This window comes from Papio anubis, chromosome 6 (assembly GCF_008728515.1).
Source record: "Papio anubis isolate 15944 chromosome 6, Panubis1.0, whole genome shotgun sequence".
NCBI classification, from domain to species: Eukaryota; Metazoa; Chordata; class Mammalia; order Primates; family Cercopithecidae; genus Papio; species Papio anubis.
Window position 1 is genome coordinate 55058913 of NC_044981.1, and position 20721 is coordinate 55079633.

General features: G+C 35.5%; 1 protein-coding gene across 32 annotated transcripts in view; it reads right to left on the reverse strand.

The window, feature by feature from the left end:
- DST (dystonin) overlaps nt 1-20721 on the reverse strand; it is a 488658-nt gene that overhangs the window by 56210 nt on the left and 411727 nt on the right. For 29 of the 32 annotated variants that reach the window (XM_021936750.2, XM_021936748.2, XM_021936745.2 and 26 more), the window contains 10 exons: nt 19475-19645; nt 16361-16527; nt 14842-15001; nt 14317-14643; nt 13704-13788; nt 12361-12602; nt 11224-11430; nt 2330-2449; nt 2027-2134; nt 360-578 (listed from right to left, as the gene is read on the reverse strand). In XM_021936750.2, coding sequence (XP_021792442.2) covers nt 360-578; nt 2027-2134; nt 2330-2449; nt 11224-11430; nt 12361-12602; nt 13704-13788; nt 14317-14643; nt 14842-15001; nt 16361-16527; nt 19475-19645 — 1806 coding nt within the window. The remainder of the gene's footprint in view (nt 1-359; nt 579-2026; nt 2135-2329; nt 2450-11223; nt 11431-12360; nt 12603-13703; nt 13789-14316; nt 14644-14841; nt 15002-16360; nt 16528-19474; nt 19646-20721) is intronic. The other 3 variants (XM_021936754.2, XM_021936772.2, XM_031667683.1) reach the window with 1 other exon arrangement.

A 20721-nucleotide genomic window follows, 5' to 3' on the forward strand; every position in this document is an offset into this window, starting at 1 on the left:
CATTTACATTCTAAATGTATAAATTTAAAACAATTCAATGTGTGTAAATTGAAAGCACTTCAAAAGCTTATTTCTATAACATTTTTAAATGGGAATTTTTTTCTATCTAGATGATTTATACTGCATATTTTATACAAGTTGTGATGTAATTAATGACATATACAATAAGTCTATCCACATGAGTCTTCTCACTATAACCCTGTATAAGAAGCAATTATGAGGTAAGCAAATTACACAGACCAGAACACAATATTCTAAAATGCCTTAATCATGTAAATGTTTAACAGCACTAAAAACCACCATAAAAATCATGATTCTCTTAATGGGGAATACAATATTCTCTTTCACACCAGGCTTACCCGATGTTCTTCCTGCTGCTGCCTTAGAGTTTCATATTCAAGGGCTGGGGCGGGAAGCTGAGAGATGATTGATTGTGTTTCTGTCAGCCATGGCCAAAGTTCTTCATATGTTTCCCAGAATTGGTTAACCAGGGACTGTGCCCGTTCCAGCTGCAGATACCTTTCTGAATTAATCTGGCAGATGGTATCATAGTTCTTCAGTACTTTGTCCAGTTTTTTCTAGAAAATAAAAGGATGAAATGTTTTACTGGTCAGGCCAACAAGCACACACACTCCAGAGTGCTCTGTCCAGCACACTACACCTGGACAGAGTGGGCATTCGACAAATGTATATTAAATGAATACATCAGTAAAAGCTATTCAGATTTTAATGGTTTATATGTACAAAAGTTCACTTTAAATTAAAGTGCCTCAAGTTTTTATGAATAAGACACTGAGATTTCCAAAAACAATAAGCAAAATTCTCCAGTCATTCTTACAATGGCTTCAAGACTAGAAAACAAGTCTCATATGATTCTGGCAACATTTATTTTGCAGAAAAAAAATAAAGACTACCTTTTGCAAATGAAATTGCAAAAATTTTTAGTTAACAAAGTTAATTTTTGACATATACACATATGTGTGTGTGTGTGTGTATACATATGTGTGTGTAGAGAAAGAGAAAGAGAAAGAGACATGGAAAGAGAGGAATCAAGACAGAACATTGTGCCATTGTGCTATACACTGATTTAACGGGGTAGTCACAGTGATCTAGATTATGGGATAAATTATAGCAAAAACTAATAGCAGAAGATAAAGCACAATCATAACCCAAAAAACCACTGAATAACAAAGAAACTATTTCAAGACAATCTGCATTTTTCACATCAGAGTCTTTACAAAAATAATAAAGATTCAATTATAAACAAGCAAATTGTTATTGTAAAGTATAAATAAATATAAGAGTGTATATTATTACACTGTGCATTCTATTATTTTGTGTATGGTCTACCTTAAAAGGAATGCATACTCTTTAAAATGTGATTTTAGGCATAGAGATTCCTATATTTTTTTGCCATGGGATATCCTTCCTACCAGAAGCATGAATATACATCAATTTCTTTAGGCTGCTTAGATGTTTGAATATGAATTGAACATTTTTATTTGTAGCTGGTTTTCTGCCAATTTAAAGGATAATTAAAACTACACAAACTGAATGCTTCCTTAATTACTCAGCTCATATTTTCCCTAATAGTTTACTGTAACTTTATATAAAATGGATTTCAGCATTAGAGAGAGCCACATATTTTGGTTTTTATTAAGAGGCCCAAATGTCTCTGAAGCATATAAACAATAGTTGATACATATAAAAACAATAATTTATACTGATAATAATGGCAATAATACAGCTAACATTAACTGAATGCTTAATGCGTGCCAGTTAACCAAGGTCTCAAACCTTAATAGCTTTTGTGCCTATTCAAAAAGATTGTCCTCATAGTGATTCTCTTAAGAAATATTCCTTTTACTGTTATTCTATAAACTTGAAAAATGCCTTATTTAAACTAATTATTTTTGCTGCTTAAATGGCAGCTGTGGATAACGGAAAAGTGTTTTTCTAGGACTGAAAGCTCAACACCTGCTGTTTTTTCAAGTGTCCCACTACCAGTCCACAGACAAGATTATACCTTCATTGATTGCTTTTCCTCTTCACTGCATGCGGTCATGATTTTATGCCCAGATTTAACAAGTTCATCAATAATATCCTTGTGTCTCAAAATCTCCATGGTGAATGTCTGTGATTTACCAAAATAAAGACAAAAAAATAAAACAAGAAATTGTATGACTAAAATGAAAACAATTAGGCGAGTAGTTAAAAATACCACGTTACACTAGAGGGGTCCTAAAAAGTAAATCATACAAGCACATTTTATAGACTTGGAGCACACCAGCAAATAATTTATATGGCAATTGGAAATGTATTTCTTCACCTTTTGAACTTGAAGCTGAGCAGAAGTCTGGTCTTGCTCAAGCCTGATGTCACCCAGAGACATCAATTTTTTCTCTGTCTCAGTAATCCAGGATAACTCAGCATCAGCTGCTTGGTCAAACTAAACAAAAGATAAATAATTAGGTCAGCACGTTCCTGTTCCTGGTGCCAGAAAATACCTACCTACCGTTCTTTGAAATATCCTTATTACACAAGTGGAAAATCTGAGCTTGTCTCCTCATGGCATCCTAAAATAATTCATGATAATGACTACATTTTAAAGAAAAGAGAACTTTCCACAGAGTAATTAAACACAAGCTTTTAAAACATGTTGGATTTATAGCACTGTATTAATGATTTTAGGACAGCTAGCACTGTTGCCTTCTTTTCAGGCAGTCTTAATAATTTGCACCTTAGGAGTACTGTCCAAATGTAACAGCTATGAAAGCCAACAGCCAGGTACCATCTTTTCATCATTTCACCCATCACTTCAACTCCTATGACATGCACCTAACATTCTGCTATCAAAGTACATGGTTCCTAGCAAAAAGAATAGAATATTCCCATTTATTTATTATACTATTAGGTTTATAAATATGTGTAATATACATCTCTAGATATGCAGAGTGTACCCCTAAATGATTCATGTATAATTTTTAAGCATCTCATTTAATAATGGCAGAAAACATTTTTAAGAGCATTCTTAAATATTTTAAGAAATGTTATTTTCCTGATCATAACAGTAATCTATAACAGTAATTTATAAGTACAGTACAAATTCATAAAGCAGAGAAAAACATATAGAAGAAAATTAAAACCTAGAATTAACACTGCTGGTACTGTAGTGAATTTTCTTCCACAAATCAAGAGAGAAAGATTTGTAAAAATGTCTGGGATGACACTGTATAAACAACTTTATATCCTGCTTTTTCATTTACTATGAACATTTCCCAGGTCATACTCCTTTAAATGTGATTTTCAAATAATACCATTATATTCTAGCATACCTGGATTTTCATTTAAGTTTTCTGCATTTTCGTTATCATACAAACAACCCTATAATGAAGATACTTGTACATAAATTTCTGTTGGCATTTCTAATTAGTTCCTTAGTATAGATTCCTAAAAGTGGCTATCAAGTCAAAGAGCACGAACATTTTCAATGTCTTCCATTGGATAAACCCTAGTGCCTTCCAGGGCCAAGCAGTTACCATAAATGGATAAAATGGGCCTGTGACACCACAGTACCGAAAATAAATGATCACTAAAATGACCTCAGTTGGAAGAATTAATGAGGAATGAACATTTGGCTATTCAAGTCCAGTACTGCCAGATCTCCTAACTTTTCAAAGGAATCTGGAAATCCAGATGGGGTGGGAAAACAGGTAGTTGGGGAGAAAGATGGGTGGACATAAGGAACTAGATTTTTTTAAATTCACACTTTTAAAACTCTCTGCAACACTATGCCAACTCATGGGAAAATGGAGTACATTAGCTTTTCTCTGTTTCTCATGATAAGTAAACCTAAAAATCCTAGGCATTATATATAAAACATATATAAGAAGATTCCACAAAGTGGAGAGAAGAGGACAGAACTACCATGGACCTTGGGCTGCCAGGAAGGACACAGTGGTGAGTTCTCTGGGATTTTCTTTTTGCCTCACGTATCTAAGACTAAATACTGGAGAAACTGGCAACCACACAACACTAATGGGTACAAAGTCCCAAAACAAGCCTCCTCTCTCTAGCCAAAGGACCAGGAAAGGAGTAGTGCAGCAAAACAGACAACTTTAAACAATAACCACTCTATTCCAACCAAACACTACAGAAAAAAATGGTTGCTCCATTCACACTCATGCCAAGAAAGGACAAATGGGGGGCCTACACTTCCACCCTTGTAATGCCGTGACAAGGTCCTCAACACTCCTGCTGGGAGATGTTAGAGAATGCCAAGTAGGGAGCCAGAAGTTTCATCCCTTCTGCCCAAAAACAAGGCCCAGACTATCTTATCAGTTGAGACCATGTGGGGAGGCTGGGCTTCCACCCCCACTAAGCAGTAACGAACTGCCCCTCCCTCCTCTCCTCTGGGGTGACATCAGAGAAGGCCTAGTGGAGAGTCAGGATCTCACCACCACTCAGTGTGTCACCATCACAGCCACCCACACTGTGGTACCAGTAGAGACCACATAGGGAGCTAGAACTCCCACTCCCACCCAGCAGAAATGACGAGCCATCTCCTAGGTGTCAACAGAGGTTGAGTTGGGAACCTAGACTTCTACCTTCACCTAGTAGAACCTCCAGCTTCTTCTCCCAGAGTGGTAACAGAGGAAGGCAGCTAAAACAGAAAGCTTAAGCTCTAACACTCATAACGTCATATAAGAGCCAGGAAAATCTCAAACTGAATTAAAGAAGATAATCAAATAGATGCCAATACCCAGATGGCAGACATGTTAGAATTATCTGACAATGATTTTAAAGCAGCCATGATAAAAATGCTTCAATGAGTACTTATGAATGTTCATAGTTGAAACAAATGAAACACTAGAAGGCTTCATCAACAACATAGAATATCTCAGCAAAGAAAAAGAATATACAGTATAAAGAAGAACCAAATGAAAATGTAGCACTGAAAAAAAAATGAAATAAAAATCTCAGTGGATGAGCTCAATGAAGGGGACAGAAGAAAGAATCAGTGAAGGAAAATAAATTACCACTTAGAAATAGAAATTGAAATTACCCACACTGAATAATAGAAAATAACTTAAAAAATAATTAGAACTGCAGGAACCTGTGGAACTACAACAAAAGTCCTAATATTCATGTTGTCAGAGTCCCAGAAGGAGAGGAGAAAGAGGTTGTGACTGAAAAAATACTTGAACATTCTTGAAATGATAACATTATAGAAATGGAGAAAAGCTTTGTGGTTGACAGAAGTCACGGAGGATAGGATGTGATGGAATGGGTATGGCTCACAGAGCAGCATGAAGGATTCTTGTGGTGAGGGAAATATTCTGTATCTTGACTGTATCAATGTCAATATCCTGCCTGTGATATTTTACTATAAAGATGTTGCCACTGGGGAAAACTGAGTAAAGGATACAATGGGATCTCTCTGTATTGTTTCCTACAGCTGCAGGTGCATTTACAATTAACTTAAAACAAGTTTAATTTTAATAAGACATTGTATGCCTGTATCAAAATAACTTATGTACCTCATAAATATATACATCTACTATGTACTCATAAAAATTAAAAATTAAAAGAAAATATATTAAATTAAAAAAATTTTAAAAAAGAAAAACAACTCTGTGAGTAACCTCTCACCTATAAGTTCCTATTTGTGTTTTCTCTCTTCGATATTTACTGCCCAATTGCCCTTCAGGTAGAATGTGCTAACGGACACTCCCACAAGCAGTGTTTTGCTGTAACTTCATCAGCGTGGGGTATAATTTATTTTTTGATATTGAAAATTTAATATTGTCAAGCTTATAGGTAGACTTTCTGTAATTATAAGGAAACCAAGAAACCATTTAAAATAATCTATCTTAATCTAGTTCAACAGTTTCTGTGATGTTATTTAATTTTAAATGGAGTTATTCATTAGCAATTATTGATCAATATGAAAACAAAAGAAAAACATTTCATCAACTAATTCAGCAGCTTCAGATGTGGAGAAAGAATCCCCACGAAAAACAAGTGAAAGAGTCTTCTATGTGGATTCTTACTTTTCAAGGCATATACAATAAAGTTATAGGTAAAAACTGATTATGTGATTCACTTAAAGAATATAAAACAGAGAAAAACAGTCCAGGCCTTTCTACCTGAGTGCAAATACTGCAAGATATCTGAATAAAACTTAACAGTTATGAATTTTTTTCTTGTACTGGTTCCTGAAAAAACCATAAAGTGACACCCCACCCGTTTGTGTTCAGCCGGACAGTATTTAAATGAGTGCCCTCACAAAGAAAGTCACGCTGTGAAATATTAATATTAGTTTAACACTATGTCTCCCGTATTTAAAAAAAAGATACAAAAAACTTTCCAACAATAAACAGCACGGTGATACCATCTAAGGTGCCAAAAGAGGAAATCCAAACAATGTTTCTTTGATCAAGTCAAACATTTGCTCTGCTAAGAAAAAAAAAAAAAAAGACTTCAAGCAGATATTTCTCATCTGTCATTTGAGAAAATTTTTAAATTAAATTATCAAATATTGTTAAGCAACAAAGGGAGTAGCTACAGGATCTACATTAAGTAATTTATAGTAAGGCAAGGCATTTTAGGCCTATGACTCACTCAAATGACTAATTAACATGCATTTCTAACAGACCATAAAAATGGCTCATTTTACATGTAAGCAACATGGAGAGAAACATACTAGACCAAATTTTAGTAAATTTGTTTACTACTCATATGAGTAGCAAAATTTGACTTAACATAAAATGTTGATAATCTGGGCATCCATAACTGCATTTGGGGAAATACTTTAATAGCATCAGAGGAGTCGAACCACCAACTCTAGCTACTGTAACTTCTGTTTATGGTTGAATTAGCATTTCAGGAATTTTCTAAAAGTTACTGCAAGACATTTTAAGTAGCTACGTCTAAATATGCCTGAAAAACACTCTCTAAAACAGTAACAGCCAACATCCTACTGAGCACATTGTTCGAAGTGCTTAACATGCAATATCTCCTTTAATCCTGACAGCTGTATCATGTGAGTATTACCATTAACTAACTCCATTTCCAGCTTAGAAAAATGAGGTAAAGGGAAGTTAACTAACTTACCAAAGGTTACTCAGGTAGTAAATGCTGAGTCTGAGATTCTAACGAAGGTGGTCTGACTTCTGGACTGCCAAATATCACAAAGGTCAATACATAATATGTTTTAATAGAGGTTTAAGGTTTTAATAGAGGTTTAAGGCAAAATGATAAGCAAACCTTAACCTCAAGGACATCCTTTTTACTCCCTTCCCCTGACTGGGGATCTTATCACTCTCTTTTGATTAGCATTTCCTCCCACATTGCTTCTCATTATTTGTAACACAGCCCATATTTTCCCATCCACAACACCTGGAGGGTCTAAACAAATCTCATTTCCGTAGGAGATGTTTCCTTCTGGTCCTTTAAAAGAAATAAACAGGTGGTATTTTTCTCCAGGCTGATTCCTAATGACCCACTGAGTTGTTTGCATTAACTGCACCCAAACCACCAATCCAAGGGCCTTTCTAACAGGGTTATTATGGGGCCCACTTACACAAGCCAAGCAATTAGAACTGCTGAAGAATGCTTGGGATTCCCAAACCCAGTGAGATATACATATTTTAGCAACTACTGACAACTGTACATTATAAGAAGCAAAGGATGATGAATTGCTCTGAGGCTTAAAGAATCAAGGTAGTCTGAATTCAGAACCCAAGTCTGTACATTTTTCAAGCAAAAGTGCCTTTCCCCATTTCCACAAAGCTTGTAGAAAGAAAGCAACAAAGGTATGCTACTCTGTGTAGGTTTAAAATGCAGAAATACGTAGTTTATAACTCATATAATGGCATGTATTGTAAAAGGGAGGCAGTTTAGCTCAACATCATTATTTACTAAGCTGCCTTGTCCCATTCAGATTCTTCCTAAAAGTAATGAATGGACCCAATTACTTTAAAAAATAATGCCCTTTTCAGAATATCAATGCCTGCAAATCTAGAGTGAGACTTGGGAGCTTGGTGGGTGGTATCAACAAATGTACAAGTTCTTACTCATTCACCCATTACTGAGGCTTTTCAATTATTTCTCAGATAATAACAAATAGGACCTTCATACCTATATTATGAAGGTTCAATAGCATATCTTTTCAAAACTGTTATTGTGATATAGGATTAACAAGAAAATCTAACCCTGTCAAATCAAAACTTTTTAAAAACCTAAATTTATACATGGTGGTTACAAAGTATATGCTAATTAGAAGATATCTGTATGTTCCCTTCTGTTCTCCCTTCAAACTTTTAAGTCTTTTCCATGTTTTTCTTGACGTCTTCCACACTGATGTTTGAAGTCAATACATTCTGTGATTGTGGCTTCACAGTTGACAAACTGTTTATGCTTTTGTTAAATTCCAAAAAGCAGGTTGGCATAAAGGAGGTATATCTGTATACACGCAACCTTAAAACTGGGAAAAAATATGAAGTATCTTAAGAGCTATTTCTGCTCAGAAAACAGAACACCTAGTCATTTAAAATCTAATTTAACTCTCCCTGATTTAAATGGGACAAATCATTAAATCTATAAATTTTAAAATTGTGAAGTATTATTCAAGGCACATGTTCTTACCCCATCACGTGTGGGTGTTGGTAGGCTGGGGGCAGGGGTCTGGGGGAAGAGTCACTGTTAATAAAATAAATTGCATGTGACTAAATGTGTGTCTAAAAAGATGAGCTCAGGTCATACCATGTCCACATTTCATATGGAGAAGAGACTCAGAATGGTAATTTGTTTAAACAATGTAAAACAGATAGTCCAAAATATATGGCTAATATTCAGGTCTAAAGATACGTTTTTTCCATCACTCCTTCTTATATTTCATGGATGTATTGTTGTTGGGTAAAACAGAAAACAAACATTTTTTATTAAACTGTACTCTGGTCCTAATTCCAAACATCTATAAGTAGGCAACCTTATAAAATATTTCGGTGATGTATTAGCTCCTTTATAAACTTGAAATTATGAGTTTAGAAACTTATCTTTTAAGTGTGAAATCTCTGCCACACCAGAAAGACAGATACCTACTACTCTATTCCACCTACTACTCTATTCTTAGGGGTTTCCCTACACGGTAACATTTTATGATCCTTTTAGTGTTGCATTCTCATCCTCCACAGTCTTTATAGCTGGAAATATTCTCATTACATACCTCGACTTTGTTGTAATAATGGAACCTTCAGATTATTGAAGAAGTTTAGAAAAAAATGGTTTACCACCCTTGAGGGTTTTTCTATATATATAATTTATGAGGAGGCACAGCAGTGAGGGAGAATGAAATATGGATTAAATTTTAGTTGCTACTCTGCCACTTACTGCTCATGAGACCACAGGCAAGTCACTTCACTCCCATGCAGGCTGTGCATGTTCCTCCCAGCTCTGAATATCTGTGTGTCTATGTAGCCTAATTGAAGGTATTTTCATTGGACAGACTTGCAGGTATTTCAAAGAAATGAAGATAAAAATACACACATGAACAACCAGAAGATATTAATGGCATTAAGATGTGTAATCTATTGGTAGTAAGATTTTTACTATATACATTGTCTTTCTCTTGCAAAACGATTTTACTACATAAATTCTTCTCTCTCAAGAGGAAGACTGGAAGGATACAGACCAAATTGCTTACATATGCTTTCTTTCATGAATTTTTCTGTATTCTTTGAGAAAATCTTGAAATTTTAAATAAGGACTGATTTTATCAGAAAAAAAAAATCATTATTTTCCTAAAGGATATATATTTTGGATTCCGGAAGACTTACGCTGACTTACTTTCCCCCACACCTTTGGAAAACATATGCTAAACCTTGAAGAACCTGGCCACAGTTAATGACCTTGACACATATCAGAGATTACTAACCAATGCAAACTCAATCTGTGACCGTGCCCTTATTACTGTCTCACTTTACTGAACCAGCCAACCATAGTCAACTTCTCAAGAAAATCTTACTCCCAAGAGTACAGAATAATTTTCTTGCTATTTAGAGAAGATGCCAGTTCTAAAACGTTCAAATACATTTCAGTGAAAAAAATATATTTTTCAATAGTTGAATAAACTTCACAAATAAACACTCTCATTTTCCTATAATAATGAGGCATACAAACTCCTCTGTTTAAAAAGAGTCACACAAATACATTCCTCGAGCATGAATGCCCTCCTTCACAAAAATTTCTTAGGCAGGGCTTTTGCTATCACTGTATTTCATCAGTTGTTGTGATCCTACAGCACAGCACTAAAATGAGGAGTGGAACATTATGCTTTAGAACTAACTATAAATTCCATTTCTATGGCAACATTAGAAAATTAATTTTGGATGCTCCCACAGAATCTGCTTGATTTATGCTTCTTGCTTTTGGCTCACATTAGTGAAAGCTTAGTCGTACACCATCACAAACTCTGCTCTAAAGTACACTGCAATATCATACCACCCCCACACATAAACTTTGTAGTAAATCTGATGACTTAATGTAAATATTCTCAGAAATTTCAACCAAAGTTAATCAACGCATGTATTATAAACTTCTATTTCCAGGACCCCACTCATTGCCCATAGTCTTCCCAGGGAGCTGTGGCTAAGGGCTGAATGCCTATAAAACTCTGGGAGTATACATTCTGCAAGAGTTACAGACAAATCGGAACCTATCATCTTTTCCCCCTTCTGTCATCTTCAGAAAAAAAACTTCACATTACCAAAAAAAACTGCTTCCTTTTTAAAAAGAAAACTTTCTCTTTGCCCCAGCTTTCTGCAAATGAACAGTTAATACATCCTTACATAACAATTCACAGTATTTACTCACATACAGATTAGACTTAGTCAATACATAAAAATTAATAGCAGCAATATGCATATGTGTAGACAAAAGCATTTTGTTTGGAAAGCTGGGCTGATCTTCGCAGTGTCTGACTTGGTAAGGATAAATCTGTGAAACAATGAGGCAGATGGCTGTTAACAATGTACAGATTAGCCTTGCCCTGGTGCTCAGACGTCGAAGGAGCCCAGTCAACTTCTTTTCAAATCCACCCTTTCATTTTGGAAGCACAGCAAATGAATGGAAACAGTATTAACAGGCATCTTTGTTCAGGTAAAGGCTCTGGGAACAGCTGGAGAAAATTTATTGCCTAGACAACAAACCATTTTTCCCTACCTGCTGTGATCGCAGAATGGCAGCATCGATCTCCTCCACCTTCTGAGTGATGGTGTCGCTCACTAATCGGTAGCGCTCATTGTCCTCAGCTACCATTTTCTCAAGTCCTTCTCTTGCCCTCCATGGTACCAGTTCCAGCAAAGCACTGCTCACTTCATTAAGGGAGTCCAGTAAGGCTTTGTTGTTCTTAGCTTCCTTTTTCAGTTCCTGAAAACATACAAATAAGTAAGTAACACTTAAGAGCTTCAACAGACTTTTCCTTTAACTGTTCTTGGAGCTCAAGTCCTTTGCAGGCGAATAACGTGATGGTTTGCCCCACTCCCCCCTCCCTTAGTTTCAGTTAAGTTAAATAAACCTTTTTTATTTGAAGCTATTTTGCGAAAAGAAAATGTTTCCTGAGAAGTTGAAAGAACAATTCATTTGTCGACATGGCAAGATTTTATCTTTGAAATTTAATATAAATATTTAAAATTTCAGAAGCAAAAACAAGCGAGTTAACATGTATTATTCTTTGCTTTCTGAGAAACTCTAAGTAATCAGGTAACAGAAAAGTAAAATGAACAGGATATTCCAAGCCAGAATTAAGTGACCCTCAAAATGAGGACAAACTGGCTTTAAATCATGACAGTAGACTCATTACAGGCTCAGTGAGCCTGACCTCACCAACTCTCTTTCACCCACATGTGATCATACTTCAAGGATGATAAAAACAGGCTGATATCTTGGAAAAGAGGAATGATTACCATGTAGTATACTACTTCTGTAATACAATTAGAAAACCCACCCCATGTTATCTTATAGAAATATTGATATTCCAACCAAATTATGTGTATCTCCGAAACAATGATCATTTTCCTTTTTTTTTCTGTTTTCATCATTCTTCCCTTGGGTAATCAACTATACTCCCAAATATAAGACTCTTGAAACAATTATAATATACTGTTTTCATTTCAACTTTTCATCTGGGCTCCTAAAAGTTTAAACAGTTGATCTGCTGCCAATTTCTATTGGGTCTTCACCCACCAAGGCATCCTTCAGCATATGTAATGACATAAGACAAATATAATTTTATTTTTGTGTGAATAAGACTCCCTAAAAGATAAAAGACTAATCCAAAATGCAGAAAAGAGAGCTTACTTTTTGTCTCACTTGTGCTTGACTTGCTTCTTCTCCTTTCAGAACCTGAGTTTCATATGAAAGTAGTTCCACCTCCACTTTGTCCAGCCAGGTACACAGCTCTTCGTGTGTGGAGTGCAGCCGCCTTGCAAGCTGCAGTGCCTGTTCCAGAGTCTTGGCTACATCAGTGCTCAATTTAGTAATGTCTTTGTACCTTGCTTTAATGGCTTCCAATTTATCTTGAATTATTAAAACTTCATCACCTAAAATTTCAAAGTCACGTTATTTCTTATGAAAGAAAAAAAGGCAGGGGGAGGGTTTCTTCAGATATTATGGAACACTGATGAAATTTTCTAGAGAACAAAAGGAGACATTTTTCTAAAGATAATCCTACTCAAGAGAAGCCCTTTTCTAAATGTAAATCTTTCCCAAGACTTCGGGCAAATCTAAATCACTTTGAAAATACAAATGTAGAAACTGGAAAAGGCTAAGTGTCTTTAGTTATGTGGAAAGCAGTACTTTTGTGTCTATCTGTATGAGACTTTGTTTTCAAAGAAGAGGAGTTAAAAACTGCTTGAGTTCAAATACTGACTTCATGCATGGCTTAAAAGCTGGGTTACTTTGGGCAAGATACTTAGCCTCTCTGCTCTTACTCATCATTACTCATCTGCACTATTCCAACAGATCTTTATTTGCCTCTACCTCATTTTTTGACACACAGAAAAATTGTGTCCTGAGCTTCAGATGTCTAGCTCAAGGCTCTTGATTCTACATTTAATTTCTTCAATACATAATAAATGGTACTTGCCCCCAACATATACATATTGCTGAACTGGATATAGGTATAGTGAAATTCCTATGGCCAAAGGAATTACTAAAACTAGTTTCCCTGAGTTGTCCCAAAAATCTCATCTAGATACTAAACTATGTATCAGTTTTCTTAGTGATTCAGACATGAAGAAATGAAGCCTGTGTATAGCTATGCACATAGCCATACTGTGTGTCACTGCAATGCAATCTATCTTAAAAAGAAATTGTCTACAACCTACGTGTTCATCTGCCTTTCACAAGTGGAAAAGTAATGTGACTCTGTCCTGGGCTTCTCTGATGAGCTCCCGTGCCAAAGTGCTTTATGTTATGAGTAATACACACAACTTCCATCAAGAACTCAAGTGAGATCATGAGAAAAAAGTGAGATCATATCCTAACCACCCCCTTGATTGGTCTTCAAAGTGTTCTCCAGAATGAAAGTCTTGGACTGGACCAAAAACTATAAAGTGTTTTGGTTTTCTCCCATCCCTAAAATATTTTGAAAACAATATAAATGCTGACCACATGATGATTTGATTTGAAAGATATCTCACCTGTGGTTTGTTTAAGTAGTTCTAAACCATTTAGTAAAGCCTGATCTACATTTTGTTTCCTGAGTAAGATGTCCTCTTGCAGAACCTAAAAACACAAGTACCATTTTTATGTGGGGGGAAAAACATTTAAGTTAGCATTAACATTAGTTAATCTCAGAGAACTTTAATTAGATTTCACAGAGACATATTTCAGTCACTATCTCACATTTTCAAATGTTCTTATTGTTCCCATGTTTAGACCTCTTCTTTTCACCACCGGGCCCCATGTCCCATGTTCATCTACCATAATTCACAGCATATGCCTTTTCAGAAAATACCTAGGGACCTATGAAAATGGGCTTTGTGGACGTACTGAAGTACTGGTTAATATACGTCTTTGTATACAACAATAAAATAGCAAAATGAAAAGTGAAATATCCAGCTAATTGGATAGAGCCACTCTTTTCTTTAAAATGACTTCATTAAAAGTAATCTGTATAAACAGTCTTTTTTGAGTACAGTGATTCATCAAAATCATCATAAACATAAGATGACACAGAAATAAGGACTAAGAAATGACAATTGAAATGAAAAAATAAGATAAAATAAAATAAAATAAAATAAATTAAAATACCCGAAGTTCAGACTGCTGCTTCCATAGCCCCTCAGTGCTGTAATCCTGGACTGAGAGCTTGCTCAGTTTGTCATGCACTTCATTCAGCCAGTTCATCAGTTCAACTTCATCTTCCCCAAAAATCTTAGCATTACATAAGGCCTGCTGGAGGAGCTCAGACCTGCTGTGACTTTTCTCTTGAATCTCAATGTACCACACTTGAGAGAAGTCTAATTTACTCTGCACCATATCTTTATCCTCCCTGGAGCTCAAAACCTTTAAGGACTGGCCAATGCTAACAGCCTGGTGTAAATGTTTATTGTGATTGATGATGTCATCTTCTAAGGCCTAAACAAAGTTTAAAACAATAAAGAAGAAAAAAAAAAGAATGGACAAATAAAAATGAAAACATAAATAAAACTAAAGCATGACATGTGAAATGGATTTAGTTTGCAATTAAACAAAACAATAGTACATAACTCAAATTTATGTCACAAAACCACACAATAAAAACTGAACCTCTCTAATGTGTGATTTATATCTTACTTTGTGCTGTGAAATTTGTTCCTCAAGTTTAGATGCTTGGGTTCCTATGGGTTCACAATTCACCAGCCTCTTTTCTATGGTTGTAAGCCACTCGTTCAGTGGTTCTAAGGTTTCATGAAATTGCTGGGCTACCACCGAGATACCTTCCAACTGACGATTCCTACAAATGTGCCAAAAGGTCATTTAGTGATGAAGAATGTGTGAAATATTCAACAAAAATCTTCAGTCATGCTCCTGCAATCTATTCTAAACATTTTCTGTAGAAACTATCTTAGGTTAAAATTTAAATCTCTTAACATTTAAAGAACATATTAAAACAATTCTTCTGTTAAAAAAAATTAAAGTTGAACAACAGATCATCCTCAAGTTCATGAATCTCATGAAAGTCTGAAGGAATCTTTTGTAACTACTTCCAATAATTACAGTTATAATAATGAGAGCAATGTTATAATAATAACAGCAGCAATAGTAATGACAATAGGTAAAATTTATTGAACATATATTCTGTGCTAGGCCCCATTTTAAGTGCTTTATATATTAATTTCAATTGGAGCAACAGTTACTGAGATTGCTTTTAATCAAATGGTCAAAACAGGTTTCAAATTTTAAAGAGCATACATAGTTTCTTCCTCCAACGCTTAGTGGAATTAATAGTGATTCCTATTTTATAAAAGCGCAGTGTTAGGTTTACTTCCCAAACCAATATTAATATTTTATGGATTAAAATATCATGAACAGAGGAGAACTATTCACTGGACTTTTACTGGTATTTTAAAATACCTTTGGAAACACGTTTCCTCGGTTGCAGAGGACTAAAGCTAAAACCTGTTTCCACGGCCCTCAGTATTTATCTAGGGCAAGCTATTGTTCTGGTCTGTATATGGAGTACCTGATTCAGTATCAAATCCTGTATACATAATTTCTGCTGGGATCAAGAGATACTGTTGCCTCAACTTCTTATCATGTTTAATTTTCAGGGAATTACATGTTTTTAAAAATTAGCTTTCTATGAGGAAGAAGGGAATTATAGAAAATTGGCACGAGTTATTAAATATAATTTCTATAACATCAAAATACACACATATTTTTAAAAACTTTCAGTTGATACATTTGATCCTAAAAAATGAATAAAATTACTATATTCATAATTACCTCTGTATTATCACTATCTGTGACCTTTTTTACTAAATTCAAATATCCAATCATCTAAAATCAGTGGAAATAACTAGTCTGTGCCTGATGCATGGTAAGCAGGAAGTAACTATGTAATAAACAAATGAATTAATCACCCCCAAGGGAAATGCTTTTCTTAAAAAGTTGGGACATAGCGGTGACAAGCCATTACCATTAGAGGAATGAGGAAAGAGGCACTACAATCTTTGCTATCTCTGTTCACATACATGATAAACATAGGAAAATCATGATTTGAAGAAAAGTATTACCGAAATACCGAAAATGTCAGTTTTGTAGACAGAGGCCACTGCTACTCTTTCAAAAGAACTGGAAGTATATAAGTTACCTTGTTTCAGCTTTATTAAGCAGTGCCTCCCATCTACTATCCAAGAGACTGAGCTGTTTCAAAATTTTCACTTTATCTGCAGGCTCTGCTGTTGTAGCAATTTTTTCTCCTTCTCGTTTGATTACCTCCACCGTAGATTTGCGGTCATCCAACAACCTTTGAAGAAGCTTGAGACAAAACATTAAATATAAAAAAGCAAGGGAATAATTATATGAATATAAAGTAAAATGTATTCTAAGTACCTCTGAAATATGACGAAAATGTATTTTGTATGTATGCACATATGAAAGGATGTGAAAAGTGGGATTTTAAAGGTAACTCATTTGTCTAATGACTTATTACTATTGGGTCAGACACTGTGGCAGGGGCTTCTCATAGTAGACAAAACTAATATTGGTAAGGCCACTAAACTCATTATTAATTTTTCAATATAGAATAATACGGTAGAAGGTGCCATTTAGGATAACTCCAACGAATCATGAAAAAAGTGCAAAATCTCCATTTTTGTAATGAAATAAGAATACCTTAAACATTCAACAACTATCTGCCCTGTCAAGATACAAAAGGTTCCTATAAATCATTACTGTTTTCAAAACCCTTTCCCACGTTAAACAATCCATTATAGACAAGGAAGTTAAGACTCAGCCCAAGTTCACAAGTTAACAAGGCTAAAACGAAACGAGAGACTCTTGGCTCCTTTTACCAGGTGGGACTGGCTCCTAAAATCTGTGTGAGGCTGCAAACTGAAACAGCTTTTACACATCATTGCCAACAGGAAGAGAGGCCAGAAGATGTCAGAAATCTCCAAAGCTGGCTAAATAAGACTAATATTTCAGGATTTAGCACCAGAAACAAAATTCAATTGGATTCTAAGTAAACATTTCAAAGTACCTGAAATGAAATGTTTGCTATAAGAAGTCTTTTACCTTGCTCTAATCTAATCAAACAAATAGCTCATGAGCAACTGCTGTGCACAGGCACTGTGCTGCCAGCAATGAGGAAGGCCTAATGTACAAAACAGTATGCTTCGCTGCTTCCTTAATGATCCTGACTGATAATTAAGGATTAAAGATTTGACAGTTACCCAGAAGTAAAAAGCGAAAAGAGTATTTTGAGATCAAGACCACCAAGGCAGAAGGTAAGAGGAACTTGTTTAAAGAGAAGGGTAAGACGGTAAGACATACAAACTGTGTTGGCACAGGTTTTTATATACTAAAGTCATGATATAATCAAAGTACAACAGGTGCTCTGGCAGCAAGGAGAACTAATTACTTTGATACATTTTAATAACAAAGCTTCTAGCAATTAAAAAAGCAAAATCAATTAATAGGTTTTGTCGGCTAAGCATCATGACTCTGGGAGTTAACTTTAAATTGTGAACGGTAGACATTGTATTATGCAAAAATTACACAAATGCAATGTGTTTTCAGTTATGTTTCCTTAATCCTTACCTCTAAACCTATTTCTAATTGGCATAGTTTCCCAATATGCTGAAGTTTTCAAAAACTTTTAGGGAGACAGTATTAAATGTAGAAATTAAAGTAAGCAGTAAGTCTTAAATACAAAAAAGAAATTGAGGGTAAATGTGGAATTTTTGTTTTTTCCATTTTTAATTGATGAATAATAATTGAATTTATAGGGTGCAATTCAATGCTTTGATATATGTATACACTGTGGAATGATTAAATCAATCTGATTGACATATCCATCACCTCACCTACTCATCATTTTTTGTGGTGAGGACCTTTAAAATCTATTCTTTTAGCAACTTTGAAATATACAGTACATTATTATTAGCCATGCCAAATGAAATAAGCCAGGCACAGAAAGAGAAATTTAAAATGTATCTTTTTTATAAATTTCTAAAAAATGTAAAATTTTTAAAAATGTCTTTAAGTTTTAAATTAAAGTAATTAACATAATCCACCCACTTCTTTTTAAAGTTCCAGAGGGGAGCAACCTTACCAGGACGCCATGCTCTAGGATCCTTCCCACATGTCATTTCAAGTCATGGCTGGCTGATTACTACTCAAAGTAGTATTAAATGCTTCATACCTGACCATTGCCATCAGGGGCACAAAAACTATCATGTGGTCACTCTCAGGTATATATCATCCCTCTGAAGACCCTATTTTCCCAAATTGGCCCCATTTTAGTAGTGTCAAAAGACACAATGGCACATTCCTCAGCATATATGAATCAAATATTTGTCTCTTTAGTAATAGGTTGAACCAAAAGAAACTGTCAATATTTAATATATAAAAAGACAATTTCATAGGGATCAACCTAATATGTAAGGGAACAATGATATTTCCATACAAATGCCATCTTGTCGGTGAGGCCTTCCTTGATGACCCTATTTATTTATTTATTTATTTATTTATTTTTTTTTTTTTTTTGAGATGGAGTCTAGCTGTGTCGCCCAGGCTGGAGTGCAGTGGTCGAATCTCCGCTCACTGCAAGCTCCGCCTCCCGGGTTTACGCCATTCTCCTGCCTCAGCCTCCCGAGTAGCTGGGACTACAGGAGCCCGCCACCTCGCCCGGCTAGTTTTTTGTATTTTTTTAGTAGAGAGGGGGTTTCACCGTGTTAGCCACGATGGTCTTGATCTCCTGACCTCGTGATCCGCCCGTCTCGGCCTCCCAAAGTGCTGGGATTACAGGCTTGAGCCACCGCGCCCGGCCGATGACCCTATTTAAAATTACACACACGCCCTCCCTCCATTCAAGCGCTTTGGGTCCCTCATCTTTGCTCTATTACTTCCTGATGCCTCTCCCACATCTCTGCTTTATTCATCACTTGCTAACTTATCACCATTCATTTATTTACTTTACTTATTGTCTCTCAATCCTGCCACACCCTTCCCACTTGGTTTCGAACTCAATGAGAAATTTTCATCTTTTTTATTCAGGGATATATTCCCAGCATCTGGAACAAGGCCTGGCCCATGGTAGATGTTCAATAAATATTTGTTGAATGACTAACAAAATAATGTCTACAGCAGCAATAACGGGTTAACTAGGTTATCCCATTAATTAAAAGAGTCACAAGGAGTATTTTTTCTCTTGTTATTAAGATTTAATATGAAACACAACACAAAAGCATGACTAACTTACCTTTTGTTCTTGTATCTGGGCTTTTACCACTTTGAACTCGGCCGATGGGGGCTTCTGATTGGCCACAAGCTCCTCAGTATCCACCATCCAGCTAAGCAGGGACTCCAGGGCATCCTGGAATCTCCCACAGTGCAGCAAGGCCTCCTGCAGCTGGGCTGCTCGCTGAGCCACCTGCAAAGTGCCAATTGTTTCCACTTATTTATTTGTTTCACAAAATAATGCAATCTGAGCACAGATCACTACTTTACAGGCTTATTTTCCCACGTGTTCGCAAATTTTCTTTTCCTTTTCAGTTAAAATTTACCCAAAGTATCGATAGCGGGCAGAATACGAGTGAAAAGGAGACAAACTTTAAGCAAGCAGGCGTGAAAATAAGGTTACCATCACAAACAGTCAACGGAAAGCACTCACTCTTGGAGATTTTTGAATTGTCTAATACGTTTATGATTAGCAATGAATGATTCAAATATTTTAGAGTTATCGTAAGAAACAACACATTAGTCATTTTTATCAATATCGCATTTTATTTCCTTCTGATTAATATCAGACATAACGATTTTTAAAAGACTAAGAATAAATGGAACTATTACAGCAGAGAGAATCAGAATTGTATTTTGCTAGGCAAGAATAACAAAAGTATCCAATTAAGTTCTGCTAGCTCCAAGCTCTGGAGTCTTTTTTCAACCAACTAGGCCCTTTGTCTTCTAGTAAATGGAGTCTCTGTGTCCTCCATAGAGATATCTTATTGCTTGTCTCACAGATATTTTCCTTTTGGACTGAATAAAGTAGCTGGCAAGATATTGTAAGTGCTATGGATTATATTTACACCTGACACAGCATTCCAACTGTGTTTAAGGTGCACTACAATATGTATCAGACTTTAAAGAGTGAATAATATAGTTTCAAGACCTGGCACCTGCTTAAGATTTCAATGGAAAGAAAACAACAAGAATAACCACCACTGCCACAACCAGATATGCACTGCCATCCCATAATAATTTTCTGATAATTTATGTCACATAAGAGCTGCCTGCCGTCGTATGGTCAGTGTTATCTCCCTAAGATATCAGAGCATTATTTCTAGTGTTTTCTCTCATGGGAATTTAGAAAAAGGTTGGATCTACATCTTACAAGTAATTGGGGGTTGATGGTCTATAGTAAGGGTGGCAGGACTTAGTCCAGGAATGACATAAAGATATAGCTTTGTTTGCACAGTGTGAAATTAGTTGCTGATATTTGAAAATAGG